Source organism: Erinaceus europaeus, chromosome 13, assembly GCF_950295315.1.
Source record: "Erinaceus europaeus chromosome 13, mEriEur2.1, whole genome shotgun sequence".
In the NCBI taxonomy this organism is placed as follows: Eukaryota; Metazoa; Chordata; class Mammalia; order Eulipotyphla; family Erinaceidae; genus Erinaceus; species Erinaceus europaeus.
The window spans coordinates 41,187,649-41,206,426 of NC_080174.1; the positions used below are offsets into that span (position 1 = coordinate 41,187,649).

At 40.5% G+C, this 18,778-nt stretch overlaps 1 protein-coding gene across 11 annotated transcripts in view; it reads left to right on the forward strand.

Annotated features, from left to right (window-relative positions):
• The window catches only part of CEP85 (centrosomal protein 85), a 65,477-nt gene that overhangs the window by 20,670 nt on the left and 26,029 nt on the right, over window positions 1–18,778 (forward strand). For 4 of the 11 annotated variants that reach the window (XM_007522557.3, XM_060205602.1, XM_060205599.1 and 1 more), the window contains exons 3-4: window positions 7,320–7,472; window positions 17,332–18,029. The exons of 3 other annotated variants lie outside the window; for them this stretch is intronic. In XM_007522557.3, coding sequence (XP_007522619.1) covers window positions 7,320–7,472; window positions 17,332–18,029 — 851 coding nt within the window. Of the gene's footprint in view, window positions 1–7,319; window positions 7,473–17,331; window positions 18,030–18,778 lie in introns of those variants that run through there. 4 more of the 11 variants (XM_060205603.1, XM_060205601.1, XM_060205608.1 and 1 more) reach the window with 2 other exon arrangements.

The following is an 18,778-nucleotide window of genomic DNA, read 5'->3' on the forward strand; positions in this document are numbered from 1 at the left end:
AGAGAAATGGTGAGAGGGGAGGAAGAGAAAGATAGACACCTGTAGACCTGCTTCAGTGCCTGTGAAGCAACACCCCTGCAGGTGGGGAGCTGGGGGCTCGAACCAGGATCCTTAATGCCCAGCATTTGCGCTGCGCTACCACCTGACTCCCTGGTGTTTTTTTTTTTCTTTTTAACTTAAAAATTCCTTAGGGCCTTTGATATTTGATAGCAGACATTTGATAGATATTTGTCCCATATTGCCTAGACACACTGCCTTATAAATAGTAGGCATGCTGATAAACTTTTGCTGAATCAATTCATAATATTCATTTGCAATTTATTGAACATCTAAGTGGTGTCATCAGTCTGTATTAAGCATTTTTTCATGACAATTATGTCTTTTATTGCTGATCTTTATTTTACTTGTAGATTTTTCATATTTGATTTAATAATGATTAATAAAACCATATGATAAGAGGGGTACAATTTCACACCATTCCTACTAGAGGGTTTCCTATTCTTTTTTAAGATTTTATTTATTTATTCATGAGAAAGACGGGAGGAGAGAAAGAACCAGATATCACTCTGGTACTTATGCTGCCGGGGATTGAACTCAGGACCTCATGCTTCAAAGTCCAATGCTTTATCCATTGTGCCATGTCCTGGACCATGAAGCTTCTTTTTTTTTTTTTTTTTAATTTAAGAAAGGATTAATTAACAAAACCACAGGGTAGGAGGGGTACAACTCCACACAATTCCCACCGCCCAATCTCCATATCCCACCCCCTCCCCCGATAGCTTTCCCATTCTCTATCCCTCTGGGAGCATGGACCCAGGGTCATTGAGGGTTGCAGAAGGTAGAAGGTCTGGCTTCTGTAATTGCTTCCTCGCTGAACATGGGCGTTGACTGGTCGGTCCATACTCCCAGTCTGCCTCTCTCTTTCCCTAGTAGGATGGGTCTCTGGGGAAGCTGAGCTCCAGGACACATTGGTGGGGTCTTCAATCCAGGGAAGTCTGACCGGCATCCTGATGACACCTGGAACCTGGTGACTGAAAAGAGAGTTAACATACAAAGCCAGACAAATTGTTGAGCAATCATGGACCCAAAGCTTGGAAAAGTGGAGAGGAAGTATTAGGGAGGTACTCACTGCAAACTCTAGTATACTTCTGCTTTCTTACTTTGGTGCCATACTCCAAACTCAGTCAATTTCTGCTTTGCGTTTCTACTTCTTTTTTTTTTTTTACATGCATAACATTCCCCAGATTCCCATTTAACAATACAACCCCCACTATGTCATTCATCATTTTTCATGGACCTGTATTCTCCCCACCCACCCACCCACCCCAGAGTCTTTTACTTTGGTGTAATACTCCAATTCCATTTCAGGTTCGACTTGTGTTTTCTTTTCTAATCTTGTTTTTCAATTTCGGCCTGAGAGTGAGATCATCCCATATTCATCCTTCTGTTTCTGACTTATTTCACTCAACATGATTTTTTCAAGGTCCATCCAAGATCGGCTGAAAACGGTGAAGTCACCATTTTTTACAGCTGAGTAGTATTCCATTGTGTATATATACCACAACTTGCTCAGCCACTCATCTGTTGTTGGACACCTGGGTTGCTTCCAGGTTTTGGCTATTACAAATTGTGCTGCCAAGAACATATGTGTACACAGATCTTTTTGGATGGATGTGTTGGGTTCCTTAGGATATATCCCCAGGAGGGGAATTGCAGGGTCATAGGGTAGGTCCATGTCTAGCCTTCTGAGAGTTCTCCAGACTGTTCTCCACAGAGGTTGGACCAATTGACATTCCCACCAGCAGTGCAGGAGGGTTCCTTTGACCCCACACCCTCTCCAGCATTTGCTGCTGTTACCTTTTCTGATGTGTGACATTCTCACAGGAGTGAAGTGATATCAGCTATTATGGCCTGGAGAACGCTTTCTTCCTCCCCTTCTCTTTCTTCCTCTGGTAAGCCAATAATGCGTATATTGTTTCTTTTGAAGTCATCCCATAGGACTCTGTTGTTGTTTTCAGCATCTCTTAATCTCTTTTTGAGATCTCTTACTTCTTCTTTAGTTGTCTCTAATTCATCCTCAATCTTGCTAATTCTGTCTTCAGCCTCATTGATTCTATTCTCTCTGCCCTCTACTGCTTTCTGGAGTTCATCTATTTTGTTGCCCTGCTCTGATACTGTTTTAGCTTGTTCAGCTAGTTGCCTTCTTAGCTCAGCAATTTCAGCTTTCAGCTCTCTAATAACCATGAGATAATTAGAATTTTCTTCAATATTCTCATTTGTTGTTCCTGCATTTCTGATTACAATTTTTTCAAATTCTTTACTCCTGTTATTATTTCCTTAGCTAATGTTTGGATGTTGAACTCATTGTTTTGTGCTTCACCCTCTGGAGGACTTTTAGCTGGACTCTTGTCCTGGTTCAAGTCTCCATTATTTTTTCTTGTTGTTTTAACCATTTTATATAAGTTAACAGTTTTTTCAATCCCTGAGTTGGAGTTCAGTGGTGTAAAAGCCTTTTTTTTTTTCCCCTGTAGGCTATGGTAGCCTGAGGGCTTTTAAACTATCAATAGGCTTCTTGGCTTAATCACTGACTCCTTACCAAGAGATAAAGCAGGGTGTGGCAGAGATAATCCAGTGGTTATGCAAAGAGACTTTCACAGCCCTTCAGCTATGCCACTGAGGTATAGGTCTTTTCCTGAGTTTCCCGGTTAGATCTCTGTGCCCTGGTGTCCCTCCCTGTTGCTGCTCCAGATTCTGAGGGTAGTAGCAATGGAGACTCAGAGTTGTACTTGGTGAGTCTCTGGGGAGTCCTTTCCTCCCTTCAGCTGTCCCCTTGTTGTGGAGCAGACTGGAGGTGGTGTCTCCACTGACAAACTGTCGAACTGTTAGCAGTCACTTAATCTCTCCTTAGGCCCCTCTCTCCTCTCTGTCACCAGCCACGTGTGTTTGTACTCACGGGTGATTTACTGGGTTTCTGTGGTCATTCTAGTCCTGTCTTGTTTTGGTCCGGGTGGTCTCCTTTGGTATTCCTAGTTGATCCGGGAGAGGAGAGGAGAGGAGAGAAAGCGATCTGTTGCTCGTAGCTCCGCCTCCCCCATGAAGCTTCTTTATTGGGGAATTAATGTTTTACATTCAACAGTAAATACAATAGTTTGTAAATGCGTAACATTTCCCAGTTTTCCATATAACAATACAACCCCCACTAGGTCCTCTGTCAGCCTTCTTGGATCTGTACTCTACCCACCCACCTACCCACCCCAGAGTCTTTTACTTTGGTGTAATACACCAATTCCAGTTAGGTTCTACTTCTGTTTTCTTTTCTGATCTTGTTTTTCAACTTTTGCCTGAGAGTGAGATCATGCCATGTTCATCCTTCCATTTCTGATTTATTTCACTTAACATGAATTTTTCAAGGTCCACCCAAGATCGGCTGAAAATGGTAAAGTCACCATTTTTGATAGCTGAGTAGTATTCCATTGTTTATGTGTGTGTGTATGTATATATATATATATACACATACCACAACTTGCTCAGCAACTCATCTGTTGTTGGACACCTGGGTTGCTTCCAGGTTTTGGGTATTACAAATTGTGCTGCTAAGAACATATGTGTACACAGATCTTTTGGATGGGTGTATTGGGTTCCTTAGGCTATATCCCCAGGAGAGGAATTGCAGGATCATAGGGTAGGTCCATTTCTAGCCTTCTGAGAGTTCTCCACAGAGGTTGGACCAATTGACATTCCCACCAGCAGTGCAGGAGGGTTCCTTTGACCCCACACCCTCTCCAGCATTTGCTGTTGTTACCTTTTCTGATGTATGACATTCTCACAGGAGTGAAATGGTATTGTTGTCTTTATTTGCATTTCTCTGACAATCAGAGACTTGGAGCATTTTTTCATGTGTTTCTTGTTGGATCTCTTCTGTGGTGAATATTCTGTCCATGTCCTCCCCCCATTTTTGGATGGGGTTATTTGTTGTCTTGTTGAGATTTGCAAGTTCTTTATATATTCTGGTTATTAGCCTCTTGTCTGATGTATGGCATGTAAAGATTTTCTCCCGTTCTGTGAGGGGTTTCTTGGTTTGGGTAGTGGTTTCTTTTGCTGTGCAGAAGCTTTTTAATTTGATGTAGTCCCATAGGTTTATTCTTGCCTTAGTCTTCTTTGTAATTGGATTTGTTTCATTGAAGATGTCTTTAAAATTTATGCGGAAAAGAGTTCTGCCAATATTTTCTTCTAAGTATCTGATAGTTTGTGGTCTAACATCCAAGTCCTTGATCCACTTGGAATTTATATTTGTATTTGGTGAAATATAGTGGTTCAGTTTCATTCTTCTGCATGTTTCAACCCATTGTTTCCAACACCATTTGTTGAAGAGACTCTGCTTTCCCCATTAAATAGTCTAGGCACCTTTGTCAAAGATTAGATGTCCATAGGTGTGAGGGTAAGCTTTCCTTTTCTTTATCCCTCTGGGAGTACGGACCCAAGATCATTATGGGGTGCAGAAGGTGGAAGGTCTGGTTTCTGTAATTGCTTCCCCGCTGAACCTGGGTGTTGACAGGTCAATCCATACTCCCAGCCTATTTCTGTCTTTCCCTAGTGGGGTAGGGCTCTGGAAAGGTGGGGTGCTAGGACACAATGGTGAGGTCATGTGCCAGGGGAAGTCAGGTTGGGGTTAGAATAGTCTTTGCAACTTAGTGGCTGAAAGGCATTAAGATATAAGCAGAACAAATTGTTTAATAATTAGCAACCTAGAGGTAAGAATATAGCAGATGAGACTTGGGGGTCTCCATATAGCAAAAAGCTAGGAAGTCTATTTTAGGTATATTCCAAGGGACCTATGATTTTACTAATTTTTGCCAGGGTTGGACAGCTAACATGCAGGTGGGCAAAGGTATTGTCTGGGGAGATTGTGTCAGAGTTGAAAATAGGACTAGAAAGCAGGATCAGGGAAGACAGTAGCTCCTATAAACCCCATCAATATGATCTGGGGCCTATATTCAGCACAAGAGCCTGTATAACCTCTACATCCCTGTAGGTCTGAGCTCCCATTCTGTGGTCATAGCTAGGAACATTCTAGGTTGTACTCATTTCATTTATGTGTCCTTTTTTTTTTTAAATATTTTATTATTTATTCCCTTTTGTTGCCCTTGTAGTTTTTTTATTGTTGTTATTGATGTTGTTGATGTTGGATAGGACAGAGAGAAATGGAAGGAGGAGGGGGAGAAAAAGACAGACACTTGCACACCTGCTTCATCGCCTGTGAAGCGACTCCCCTGCCGGTGGGGAGCCGAGGGCTCGAACTGAGATCCATATGCCAGTCCTTGTGCTTTGCGTCACCTGCGCTTAACCTGCTGCGCTACCGCCCGATTCCCTATGTTTTCTAATGTAAGTTTTTACAATGTAGTTATTCCTAACAAAGCTCACTGCTTTTCTGATGCCTTTGTCTTTACTAACTATTCAGATTAATGCTAGCCTTACTATTTGATGAAGATAAATTGAATTTTTAAAAAATCCTTCGTTTTGTTGCACTCATTGTTTTATTGTTGTAGTTACTGATGTCATTGTGGTTGGATAGGAGAGAGAGAAATGGAGAGAGGAGGGGAAGACAGAAAGAGGGAGCGAAAGATAGACACTTGCAGACCGGTTTCACCGCTTGTGAAGTGACTCCCCTGCAGGTGGGAAGCTGGGGGCTTAAACCAGGATTTTTACCCAGTCCTTATGCTGTGGGCCAGCTGCGCTTAACTCGCTACCACCCAACTCCCGATAAATTGAATTTTGAAATAAGTATAAGCATTTGTAATTGTAACTTTCATTTTTAGCAACTATCTAGGATTGTTGTATAGTAAATAAAAATGCAGTAGTGGTAAGGAATAGATGACAAGTAGTAATAATAACAGGGATTTCCAGTAGGAGACCAGGGTCATGGTAATAGAGGCCCTCATTCAATTTCCACTATTAAAAAGAAAAAGAAAAAACTGGCAGTGTGTGTATTGACTAGGGAGATAACTACAGATAGACTCACCAAGAGGTCAAATTTCCTTGCTTCTGGCTAGAATTACACTAACTTAGTATAGTAACACTGGCTAATCTTATACTGACCAGTGCTGTGATTGTTGAGCATGTCTTCTATAAAAGAACATTACAGATTGCTATATCTATATGGGTTATTTCAAGTCAGATAGTCTGCTGTGACCCAAAGATAAAGGGAGCTCTTGGGAAAAGTTAGGTTGCCTTCAACAGAAATCAGAAAGTAAGGGTAGTCATAAAAGGAACAAAAGTGGCTTGACAGGTGGCATAGTGGATAAAGTATTGGATTCTTAGGCATAACATTCCAAGTTTGATTCCTGGTGTTGCATGTGCCAGATGATACTTTTGGTTTGTTTGTTCTCTCTCTTAAATTTTTTATATTTATTTATTCCCTTTTGTTGGCCTTGTTGTTTTATGCTGTAGTTATTGTTGTTGTTACTGATGTCGTCGTTGTTGGATAAGACAGAAATGGAGTGAGGAGAGGAAGACAGAGGGGGAGAGAAAGACAGACACCTATAGATCTGCTTCAATCTTCCCTCCCCATCACCATCATACGCCCGAGCTGAGCAGTACTCAGGTTAAAAAAAATAATGGTAGCTGGGAGATAGCATAATGACTATGCAAAAAAGTCTTTTGCTAAGACTCAGTGGTCCTAGGTTTAATCTCCAACACTACTACAAGCCAGAGATAAGCAGTACTCTGATTCAATACAATATAAAATAACACAAACCATGGAAGCTTTGGGCCAAGAATAGTAGAATAGTGCCAGGCAGGGCAACCATTCACACCCAGAATCAAGTCTTATCACCATAAGGGAGTGCCATGGATACATACTAGGGTCAGTGTTGGTGCTATGGTGTCTCTCCTGTCCTCTTAATTGAAAAAGCTGCCTGGGAATAATGAAATTGCACATGTACAAAGCTTTTTTAAGTAGCTAGTTAGTGTGTGGGGGGGAAAATATATGAAGATAGCATAATGGTTATGCAGATAGACTCATGCCTGAGGTTCCAAGCAGTGCTCTAGTACAACAAACAAAAGTCACTAACTACAATTAAGTGTTACTGTTCTTTGTCTCAGTACTTCTGGATTCATAGTAGATTGTAATTCTCTATCATTTAACATTTATCTCTCATGCTGACATTCTTTTAAAATTAACCTGCCTCAGTAACTGAGCCATAGGCGGGAAATAGGGTTGAAGTGCTGTTAATCTCTAATAGATTTAAGTGATTAAAAAAATAGTCTTGTGTAGTTACATCAGCTACTTCACATTAAGTTAGAAATGCCATTTGTTTCAGGATCTGGTGTGATTCAGAAGGGCAATTCCCTGGGTACTGAATGGCAGACCCCCGTGATATCAGAGGCCTTTCGGAGCCGCTTTAGTCGTTGTTCAAGTGTTGCTGACAGTGGAGACACAGCCATTGGCACATCATGCTCAGATATTGCAGAGGGTAAGTTTGGATTCATAATTTGATAATCAGTGTGAATTGTCACTTTCGGATTTTGTTCCAGGTGTATTTTAATTTGCAAAATCTTAGTCTGCTGGGGCTCACGTGGGGTGACTCAGCCAGGAAGGTAAGCTTACCGGTTCCTCCTTGCTAGCTCGAGGGCTCAGCAATATAGACGAGACACCTGGGAGGATTCTAGTACAAACACTCTCATTTATTTGGGGGTGGACTTGGGTTTATATAGAGATTTAAACAAAGAATATTTTTCAAATACGTCAGAAATTACAGGCTTCTTAAAGGTCAGCTAGCCCCCAATGGTAGGGGGCTGGTATGACAAGAACTGATGTGATCCATGATGCAAACAGGTTAATTATCTAAAGGCATTTGAGAGAAGCATAGGGGTTAAACCAGTAGGGTGAGATAGAGGGAAGTTAAACAAGGCTTGATGTAAATCATAGATATTAAAGACCATAAGGAAATAGTGTTTTGGGGATTCACTGTCTGGTGTCAAGGAGGTGTTTAATGGAGTGTGTGATAAGGTGTATTTTCCTTTGTGATCAGAAGGTGAGGTGAACTTTGAGTAAATGAACCTTAAAGCAGGCAGCCATGTGGCCTGCTGCTAGCAGGGAGAAACTGTGGGATTTCTGTGGGCTTGAGAGTCTTACAAGGGAAAACTGAGTCTGGGAGACTTTTCCCCCTTTGCTCATCCCTATGAGAGAGGCTAACAAGGGGATGTCTTTTCCAGACCTCCATCCAAGGATGGGAAGAGTTCCCTAAGCTCTACCAAGCTTTCACATAGTCCCACATTAGTCCATTTAGTTAAGGAATCTGCTTGTGATTCATTTTACCTTATACTTCTGAATTTCTACTGTTTGAAACCACTTTCTTTACAAAAAAAATTCTTTTTGCTTCAATTTTTTTCTTTTACTGAGAGGTTAAATTTTGTAAAATTGGGAGTCGGGCTGTAGCGCAGCAGGTTAAGCGCAGGTGGTGCAAAGCACAAGGACCGACATAAGGATCCCGGTTTGAACCCCGGCTCCCCACTTGCAGGGGAGTCGCTTCACAGGCGGTGAAGCAGGTCTGCAGGTGTCTATCTTTCTCTCCTCCTCTCTGTCTTTCCCTCCTTTCTCCATTTCTCTCTGTCCTATCCAACAACAACAACAATAACTACAACAGTAAAACAACAAGGGCAACAAAAGGGAATAAAAAAAAAATTTTGTAAAATCAGTTTCCATTACTTGGAGGATAAAATTCAGAGACCTTCCATCTGGTCCTATCCCACCCATTCATTCAAGCTTCTTTATTACTATCACCAGGTCCATTTACTATACCACAGCACTGCTTCACTGTCAAACTCTCCTGGTGCAATTCTTGGTGCTCCTATGTAGTGCCAGGGCTTGAATCCAGGGCCCTGCATGTAGTAAGGCTGATGATCTACCAAGTGAACTATTTCCTGTTTTTGGATAGAGTTTGACTTTGAAAGGAGGGAAGAGATAGGGAGAAAAACACCTGTAGCACTGCTTCACCACTCAGAAAGCTTCCTCCCTGCAGGTGGGGACCAGGGGCTCTTTGTGCACTGTAACAAGTGGGCTCAAGTGAATGTGCCACCACCTGCACCCTCCCCCCGTTACTGTTTTAATTACTACTACTGGATAATATAGTTTGAGGTCAGATAGCATGATGTTTCTGGTTTGTTTGCTTGCTTGCTTTTACTTCAGGATCATTTTGCGTATTTGACATATTTAGTCTTAAAGATTCATTTATTATTATTTATTTATAAAAAGGAAACACTGGGGAGTCAGGCGGTAGCGCAGCGAGTTAAGCGCAGGTGATGCAAAGCACAAGGATCGACTAAGAATCCTGGTTTGAGCCCCCAGTTCCCCACCTGCAAGGGAGTCGCTTCACAGACAGTGAAGCAGGTCTGCAGGTGTTTATCTTTCTCTCCCCCTCTGTCTTCCCCATCTCTCTCCATTTCTCTCTGTCCTATCTAATAACAACATCAATTACAGCAACAACAATAAAACAACTAGAGTAACAATAGGGAATAAATAAATAAATATTAAAAAAAAAAAAAGGAAACAGACAAATCCATAGGATAAGAGGAGTACAACTCCACACAATTCCCACCACTAGAGAACTCCGTCTCCTATCCCCTCCCTTGATAACTTTCCTATTCTTTAACCCTCTGGGAGTATGGACCCAAGGTCATTGTGGAATGCAGAAGATGGAAGGTCTGGCTTCTGTAATTCTTCCCTGCTGAACATGGGCGTTGACAAGTTGATCCATACTCCCAGCCTGCTTCTCTCTTTCCCTAGTAGGGCGGGATTGTGGGGAAGTGGAGCTCCAGGACACATTGGTGGGGTTGTTTGTTCAGAGAAGTCTGGTTGGTATCATGCTAGCATCTGGAATCTGGTGGCTGAAAAGAGAGTTCACATATAAAGCCAAACAAGTTGTTGACTAATCATGAACCTAAAGGCTGGACTAAGTAGTGCAGATGAAGAGATGGGGGAGGGGGGAATCTCCGTTTTGTAGATAGTAGATATTTTAGTTACATTCCGAAGAGCCTGTGGCTATACTATTTTTCCCCCCTGAACTTGAATTCTTTTTTTTTTTAATTTCTTTATTGGGGAATTTTTTAAAAATTTATTTCTTTATTGGGGAATTAATGTTTTACATTCAACGGTAAATACAATAGTTTGTACATGCATAACATTCCCCAGTTTCTTATATAACAATACAACCCCCACTAGGTCCTCTGAATCCTTCTTGGACCTGTGTTCTCACCACCCACCCCAGAGTCTCTTACTTTGGTGCGATACGCCAATTCCATTTCAGGTTCTACTTGTGTGTGTGTTTTTTTTTCTCCTGATCTTGTTTTTCAACTTCTGCCTGAGAGTGAGATCATCCCATATTCATCCTTCTGTTTCTGACTTACTTCACTTAACATGAATTTTTCAAGGTCCATCCAAGATCGGCTGAAAACGGTGAAGTCACCATTTTTTTTTTTTTTTTACAGCTGAGTAGTATTCCATTGTGTATATATACCACAACTTGCTCAGCCACTCATCTGTTGTTGGACACCTGGGTTGCTTCCAGGTTTTGGCTATTACAAATTGTGCTGCCAAGAACATATGTGTACATAGATCTTTTTGGATGGATGTGTTGTCTTCCTTAGGCTATATTCCCAGGAGAGGAATTGCAGTATCATAGGGTAGGTCCATTTCTAGCCTTCTGGGAGTTCTCCAGACTGTTCTCCACAGAGGTTGGACCAATTGACATTCCCACCAGCAGTGCAGGAGGGTTCCTTTGACCCCACACCCTCTCCAGCATTTGCTGCTGTTACCTTTTCTGATGTGTGACATTCTCACAGGAGTGAAGTGATATCTTGTTGTTGTCTTTATTGGCATTTCTCTGACAATCAGAGACTTGGAGCATTTTTTCATGTGTTTCTCGGCCTTCTGGATCTCTTCTGTGGTGAATATTCTGTCCAAGTCCTCCCCCCATTTTTGGATGGGGTTATTTGTTGTCTTGTTGTTGAGTTTGGCAAGCTCTTTATATATGTTGGTTATTAAACGCTTGTCTGTTGTATGGTATGTAAAGATCTTCTCCCATTCTGTGAGGGGTCTCTTGGTTTGGGTAGTGGTTTCTTTTGTTGTGAAGAAACTTTTTAATTTGATGTAGTCCCATAGGTTTATACTTGCCTTAGTCTTCTTTGTAATTGGATTCATTTCATTGAAGATGTCTTTAAAATTTATGCAGAAAAGAGTTCTGCCAATATTTTCTTCTAAGTATCTGATAGTTTGTGGTCTAACATCCAAGTCCTTGATCCACTTGGAATTTATTGTATTTGGTGAAATATAGTGTTTCAGTTTCATTCTTCTGCATGTTTCAACCCATTGTTTCCAACACCATTTGTTGAAGAGATGAACCTGAATTCTGATATGCAAGTGGATCCAAGTTGTTATCTGGGGAAATGATGTCATGGCTGGGAGAAGGACCAGAAAGCTGGATCAGGGAAGAGATTAGCTCCCAAATATGGGAAAAGTGTATAAATATTGTTGACTGTAAACCCCATCCTGGGGTTTTTGTTTTTGTTGCTATAGAAAAAGGAACTGATTTCTGGATTTCAATTTCTTCTAACTTAGTGTTTGCATAGAGGAATGCCACTGACTTTTGAATGTTAATTTTATAGCCTGACACATTACTCTATTGCCTGATGATTTCCAAAAGCTTCTTGCTGGATTCCTTAGGTTTTTCCATGTATAGTATCATGTCATCTGCAAATAAGGAGAGTTTGACTTCTTCTCTTCCAATCTGTATGCCTTTAATTCCTTGCTCCTGCCTGATTGCTATGGCAAGAACTTCCAACACTATGTTGAATAGTAATGGTGATAGTGGGCAGCCCTGTCTAGTACCTGATCTGAGGGGAAATGCTTCCAGTTTTTCACCATTGAGTATGATGTTGGCTGTAGGTTTGCTATATATAGACTCCACTATCTTCAGGAATTTTCCATCTATTCCTATTTTTTGTAGTGTTTTGATCATAAAGGGATGTTGTATTTTGTCAAAGGCTTTCTCTGCATCTATTGATATGACCATGTGGTTTTCGGTCTTGCTTTTGTTGATGTGGTGGATCACATTGATTGATTTACGTATATTAAACCAACCTTGCATGCCTGGGATAAACCCCACTTGGTCATGATGAACAATCTTTTTGATATACTGCTGTATCCGGTTGGCTAGAATTTTGTTCAATATTTTCGCATCTATGTTCATCAGAGATATTGGTCTGTAGTTTTCTTTTTTGGTTGTGTCCCTGTCTGCTTTTGGTATCAGGGTGATGTTGGCTTCATAGAAGCTGGCAGGGAGTATTCCAGTGTCTTCAATCTTCTGGAAGACTTTTAAAAGTAGAGGTATTAGTTCTTCTTTGAAAGTTTTGTAGAATTCATTTGTAAAACCATCTGGTCCAGGACTTTTATTTTTGGGAAGATTTTTGATAACTGTTTCAATTTCATTAGCTGTGATGGGCCTGTTCATGTTGTCCACTTCCTCTTTACTTAGTTTTGGAAGTTGGTAGGTATCTAGGAAATCATTCATTTCTTCCAGGTTCTCTAACTTGGTGGCATATAGTTGTTCATAGAAGCCTCGCATGATATGTTGAATTTCTGCAGTGTCTGTTGTGATATCTCCTCTTTCATTTACTATCCGATTTATTTGGGTCTTCTCCCTTTTTTGTTTTGTGAGTCTGGCTAAAGGTTTGTCGATTTTGTTTACTCTTTCGAAGAACCAACATTTACTTTCATTGATCTTTTGTATGGTTTTCCTATTCTCAGTGTTATTTATTTCTGCCCTAACTTTAGTAATTTCTGTCCTTCTGGTTGCTTTAGGGTTCCTTTGTTGTTCTTCTTCTAGGTCTTTAAGATGTGCAATCAGGCTGTTTATTTGTGCCTTTTCTTGTTTCCTAATGTGTGCTTGTATAGCTATGAACTTCCCTCTTAGGACTGCTTTAGCTGTGTCCCAAATATTTTGATAGCTTGTGTCTTCATTTTCATTGAACTCTCGAAACATTTTGATTTCTTCCTTGATTTCCTCTTTGACCCAGAAGTTGTTAAGAAGTGTACTGTTGAGCTTCCACATTTTGGCACTGTTACTAATCTTTTGTTGATTGTTAAGTGTTAGTTTAATTCCACTGTGGTCTGAGAAGATGCTTGGGATGATTTCAGTGCTCTTGAATAGGCTGATGCTGTCTTTGTGGCCTAACATATGGTCTATCCTTGAGAATGATCCATGTGGATTTGAGTAAAATGTGTATTCCAGTTTCTTGGGATGAATGGCTCTGAAAATGTCCAATAGTTCTAGTTTATCTATCTCTTCATTTAGCTCCCTTATGTCTTTATTGATTTTCTGCCTGGATGATCTGTGAAGTTGAGATAGTGGGGTGTTGAAGTCCCCTACTAAGATTGTGTTACTGTTAATATATTGCTGTAGCTCTTTCAGTAGAAGTTTGATGTATTTAGATGGCTTCTCATTGGGTGCATAGATATTAATAATTGTTAAGTCCTCTTGATTGACTGATCCTCTGAGCATTAAGTAGTGTCCATTCCTATCTTTTTTAATCTTATGTATTTTAAAGTCTATCATGTCAGATATGAGAATAGCTGTTCCTGCCCTTTTTTGTGGGCCATTGGCTTGAATGATAGTTTTCCATCCTTTCACTTTAAGTCTGTGTTTGTCTTGTTGCGTTAGGTGAGTTTCCTGTAGACAACATATTGTTGGGTTGTGTTTTCTGATCCATCTTCCTACTCTGTGTCTTTTAATAGGTGAATTAAGGCCATTCACATTTATTGATATCAAAGATTGAAGATATTTTAACGCCATTCTTGTAGAGTTTTAGAGTGTTTTGATATATGTTCTATTTGTGGTGGTCTGGTTGTTTATAGGAAACCTTTCAGAACTTCTTTCAAGGCAGGCTTGGTGATGGTTGCTTCCTTCAACTGTTGCTTGTCTGAGAACGTTTTGATTCTTCCATCTAGTCTGAATGACAGTCTAGCAGGATATAGTATTCTTGGCTGAAAGCCTTTCTCAATTGAGCACTCGATAGATATCTTGCCATTCTCTTCTGGCCTGTAGTGTTTGTATGGAGAAGTCTGCTGCTAATCTTATGGGTTTTCCTTTGTAGGTGACTCTTTGTTTTTCTCTTACAGCCTTGAGGATCCTTTCTTTATCCTTATTCCTTTCCAAACTAAGTATGACATGTCTTGGTGTCTTTAGGTCTGGGTTAATTCTGTTTGGGACCCTCTGGGCTTCTTGAATCTTTATGTCTTTGGTGTTGTCTAGACTAGAGAAATTTTTAGCTATTATGGCCTGGAGAACGCTTTCTTCCTCCCCTTCTCTTTCTTCCTCTGGTAAGCCAATAATGCGTATATTGTTTCTTTTGAAGTCATCCCATAGGACTCTGTTGTTGTTTTCAGCATCTCTTAATCTCTTTTTGAGATCTCTTACTTCTTCTTTAGTTGTCTCTAATTCATCCTCAATCTTGCTAATTCTGTCTTCAGCCTCATTGATTCTATTCTCTCTGCCCTCTACTGCTTTCTGGAGTTCATCTATTTTGTTGCCCTGCTCTGATACTGTTTTAGCTTGTTCAGCTAGTTGCCTTCTTAGCTCAGCGATTTCAGCTTTCAGCTCTCTAATAACCATGAGATAATTAGAATTTTCTTCAATATTCTCATTTGTTGTTCCTGCATTTCTGATTACAATTTTTTCAAATTCTTTACTCACTCCTGTTATTATTTCCTTAGCTAATGTTTGGATGTTGAACTCGTTGTTTTTTGCTTCGCCTTCTGGAGGACTTTTAGCTGGACTCTTGTCCTGGTTCAAGTCTCCAATATTTTTTCTTGTTGTTTTAACCATTTTATATAAGTTAACAGTTTTTTCAATCCCTGAGTTGGAGTTCAGTGGTGTAAAAGCCTTTTTTTTTTTTTCCCCTGTAGGCTATGGTAGCCTGAGGGCTTTTAAACTATCAATAGGCTTCTTGGCTTAATCAATGACTCCTGACCAAGAGATAAAGCAGGGTGTGGCAGAGATAATCCAGTGGTTATGCAAAGAGGCTTTCACAGCCCTTCAGCTATGCCACGGAGGTATAGGTCTTCTCCTGAGTTTCCCGGTTAGATCTCTGTGCCCTGGTGTCCCTCCCTGTTGCTGCTCCAGATTCTGAGGGTAGTAGCAATGGAGACTCAGAGTTGTACTTGGTGAGTCTCTGGGGAGTCCTTTCCTCCCTTCAACTGTCCCCTTGTTGGTGGAGCAGACTGGAGGTGGTGTCTCCACTGACAAACTGTCGAACTGTTAGCAGTCACTTAATCTCTCCTTAGGCCCCTCTCTCCTCTCTGTCACCAGCCACGTGTGTTTGTACTCACGGGTGATTTACTGGGTTTCTGTGGTCATTCTAGTCCTGTCTTGTTTTGGTCCGGGTGGTCTCCTTTGGTATTCCTAGTTGATCCAGGAGAGGAGAGGAGAGGAGAGAAAGCGATCTGCTGCTCGTAGCTCCGCCTCCGGAAGTCGAATCTGCCTTGATCTTTTTAATGTATTATTGAATTCAGTTTGTTAATGTGTTGTTGAAGACCTGAATGTTTCTGTTTTGTTTCCAAATGTTCAAAAACACAAATCAGACTTAAGACATGACATTTTATTTCAGTTTTTCAGAATTATAATTTCCTTAATATAAATAGTTAAATGCAATAGATAAGTGACAAATGTTGACAAAGACTTAATTCTGCCATCTACAGATGTACTACGCTCACTAAAAACTTAGAAACATATTCTCTAGGGTCCATTGGTACTTTTCTTCTTTGTATTGTTATTACTGTGAGGATTAGGGACTAGAAGCTGAATTTGGTGAGGTGAATGTTGTCATAAATAGAAGAATACATAGTGATAAGGTAGTAGTCTCTTAAATGCTATAATCACACTTTCTTCTGTTCTACTGTTGTAGTTTGGCAAATAGCAGCCCTTATTGAGAGCAGGTAGCAGGTATTATGGTGCCATTATGGAGGGTTTCATGTAAAGTATGTTCATCTTAGAAATCTTTGTCAGCACCTGTGTAACTTAGCTTGACTGGCTTGTCCTATATGTAAATTGCAGAACAACAAAAGGTAGTGCCTTTTGACACTGAAATGGCCCTACTTGGTCCTCAGAAGCTTCTGTATGTTATCAGAAATTGTTTTGTTTGTTTAACATTTGCTTTTTAGTGTGGCCTTTTCTATGTCCCCAAGATAATCTGAGTGTAGTTATTTTAAAAGAGCTGATTATATACCAAAGTGAGAAAATGGTAGTTCATCTTTACTTATTAATTCTGGAAAAGGTTATATGATCTCACCCAAGCAGCTGATGTGCTGTTGTGTTAGCTGATGGAAAGAAAAAAGAGAACTTTCATAATTCACTCTTCATGGTAGATGTTTAATTTAGAAAGAGTATATACCTGATGAATGTAACAAGTATGTTTCCTCTCACATTCCTGTTTTGTTATTTGCTGCATTGCCTGCATGTTAGTTCTGTGACCTTGTAGTCCTCTTCTGAGCACATGAAAGTTGGAACTGCAGGGTCAGTCTGAGTGTTGTGTCTCAAGACTGGGCAGGAACTAAAGGGAGCATAAATCCAGCCTGAAAAAAAAAAAGTGAAAAATCATACTTGAATATGAGAAAGGGGATAAGTAAAAGACGTAATACAGTATAGAGGGGTTTAGTATGTACCCAGTTGAAAATTTTCACTGTGCTAGAGTGAAACCTGAGATTGAGAGTTACTAAGAATAACTTCACATACCCATGCAGTGTGATCTGGTCTGTGGAAAAGAAAACAGAACCTTGGTTCAGATGATATGCTTCTTGCCTTGGTTATAGAGCAGCACTGTCTTGTTGGCTTATTGTTTGAATACTTTAGATTCATTGCTCACCTTCACTAGGAAGCTTTTGGAGGTCACAGAGGATCTGGCACTTTTGGAAACGACGTATTTATTAGATTGGATTATAGCTTAAAGTGGCTCAGCTCCCAGAAGAGTAAGACCTAATCCGTTTCCTTAAGTAAGTGATTGAAACTAACTTTTCAGTTTTGTTTATTGACTGGCTAGATTTTTTTTTAAAGTAAAATAACAGAGTACTTGTTAAAATTGAAACCAGTGTTGTTTTTTGTTGGTTTATCTTGTGAATGGCTTTTGAAATCCTTAAACACACCTCTCCCAGCTAGGCTATTGTATCTTTTTGCCCGGCACTTGTGATAATGTGCCCTCTCTCCCTGGTTTCAGGGCAAGCAGTCAAACTCAAGGAAACTTGCTGCTTCAATTTTAATTTATGGAAAGTTATTCTCTTCACAGATTTTTGCAGCTCAAATAGTAGCCCTTCTTTCCAGCCCATCAAAAGCCACGTGACCATTCCAACAGCCCATGTGATGCCTTCCACTTTGGGGACCTCTCCTGCTAAGCCAAATTCTACACCTGCTGGACCTTCTTCCTCCAAGCTTCCTTTGTCTGGATTCACTGAAAGTGTGGGAATGACAAGAAATGGAGATATTGGTGCCATTAAGCGTTCTCCAGGCCTGCCTAGAGATTTCATGTATCTTTGTGGTGGTGCTGTTGGAGAAAATGGAATTAAACAGTCCTGGTTTCCAGCAGTGGGCCATGAAAGAGAAGAAGAGACAAGGAAATTTGGTATTCCCAATATGGAGGCTACTCTGAATCAGTCAGCAATGATGGAGACGCTTCATACAGATCCTCACTGTGGAGTTCACTTCCACAACCCGAGAACTGACACAAACAAAGACTTCTATAAAGTATTACCTGAGACCAAGAAGGCACCAGGCAGTGGGGCAGTATCTGGACGGAATGGACCACACCCCAGCAGCAGTAGATTGTTCCCTCTAGGACTCCAGCCTGCTCCTGGGCTGTCTAAGCCGCTTCCCTCTCAGGTTTGGCAACCAAATTCTGATCCGTGGCATCCCCGTGAGCAATCGTGTGAGCTCAGCACTTGTCGGCAGCAGCTGGAATTGATCCGTTTACAGATGGAGCAGATGGAGGTAGAGGCTCTTCTGTCTTTGGATTTTGCCAGTTCTGTGCAGATTCTGTGTGTGAATTGTTCTATCAATTTTTACTGTAGGGCAGGGGTAGAAAGAGACAGCATAATGGTTATGTAAATGATTTTCTTGCTTGAGGTTCTCTAGTTCTAGGTTCAGTTTCCTTGTACCACTATAGTTTAGGATTGCTCTTCTGGAAAAAATTAATTTTGACCATAAAGAAAACATTTGTAAGTGTGGTCCGGGAAGTGGCACAGTGGATAAAGCATTGAACTTTCAACTAGGAGGCCGTGAGTTCAATCCCCAGCAGCACATGTACCAGAATGATGTCTGGTTCTTTCTTTCCTCTTATCTTTCTCATTAATAAATAAAATATTTTAAAAGAAAAAAAGGAAACATTTGTAAGAGAAATATTTGTAGGCAGGAAATGAAGCCTTAAAAATCCATCAAATCTGCTGATAGACTAATTAAACACTAGATAGATTCTCCAAAGCAGAGATTACAAGGGAAAAACCAAAGGTAGGGCACTAATATTGGTTATATATTTATGTCCTTACTAGTCCAGGTAAGGCCATATACAGAATCTTATTTAATCCATATATTACACTGATGAGGTAAATGTAACACTTTACCAGGTTCTTTGAAATAAACACACTGTTCAGGGTCACATAGCTGGTAAGTGGCAAAGCTTAGTCCTTTGAACCACCGTGCTCTTTCCACTTTTATGTTTAATAACAACAAATTTATTTATT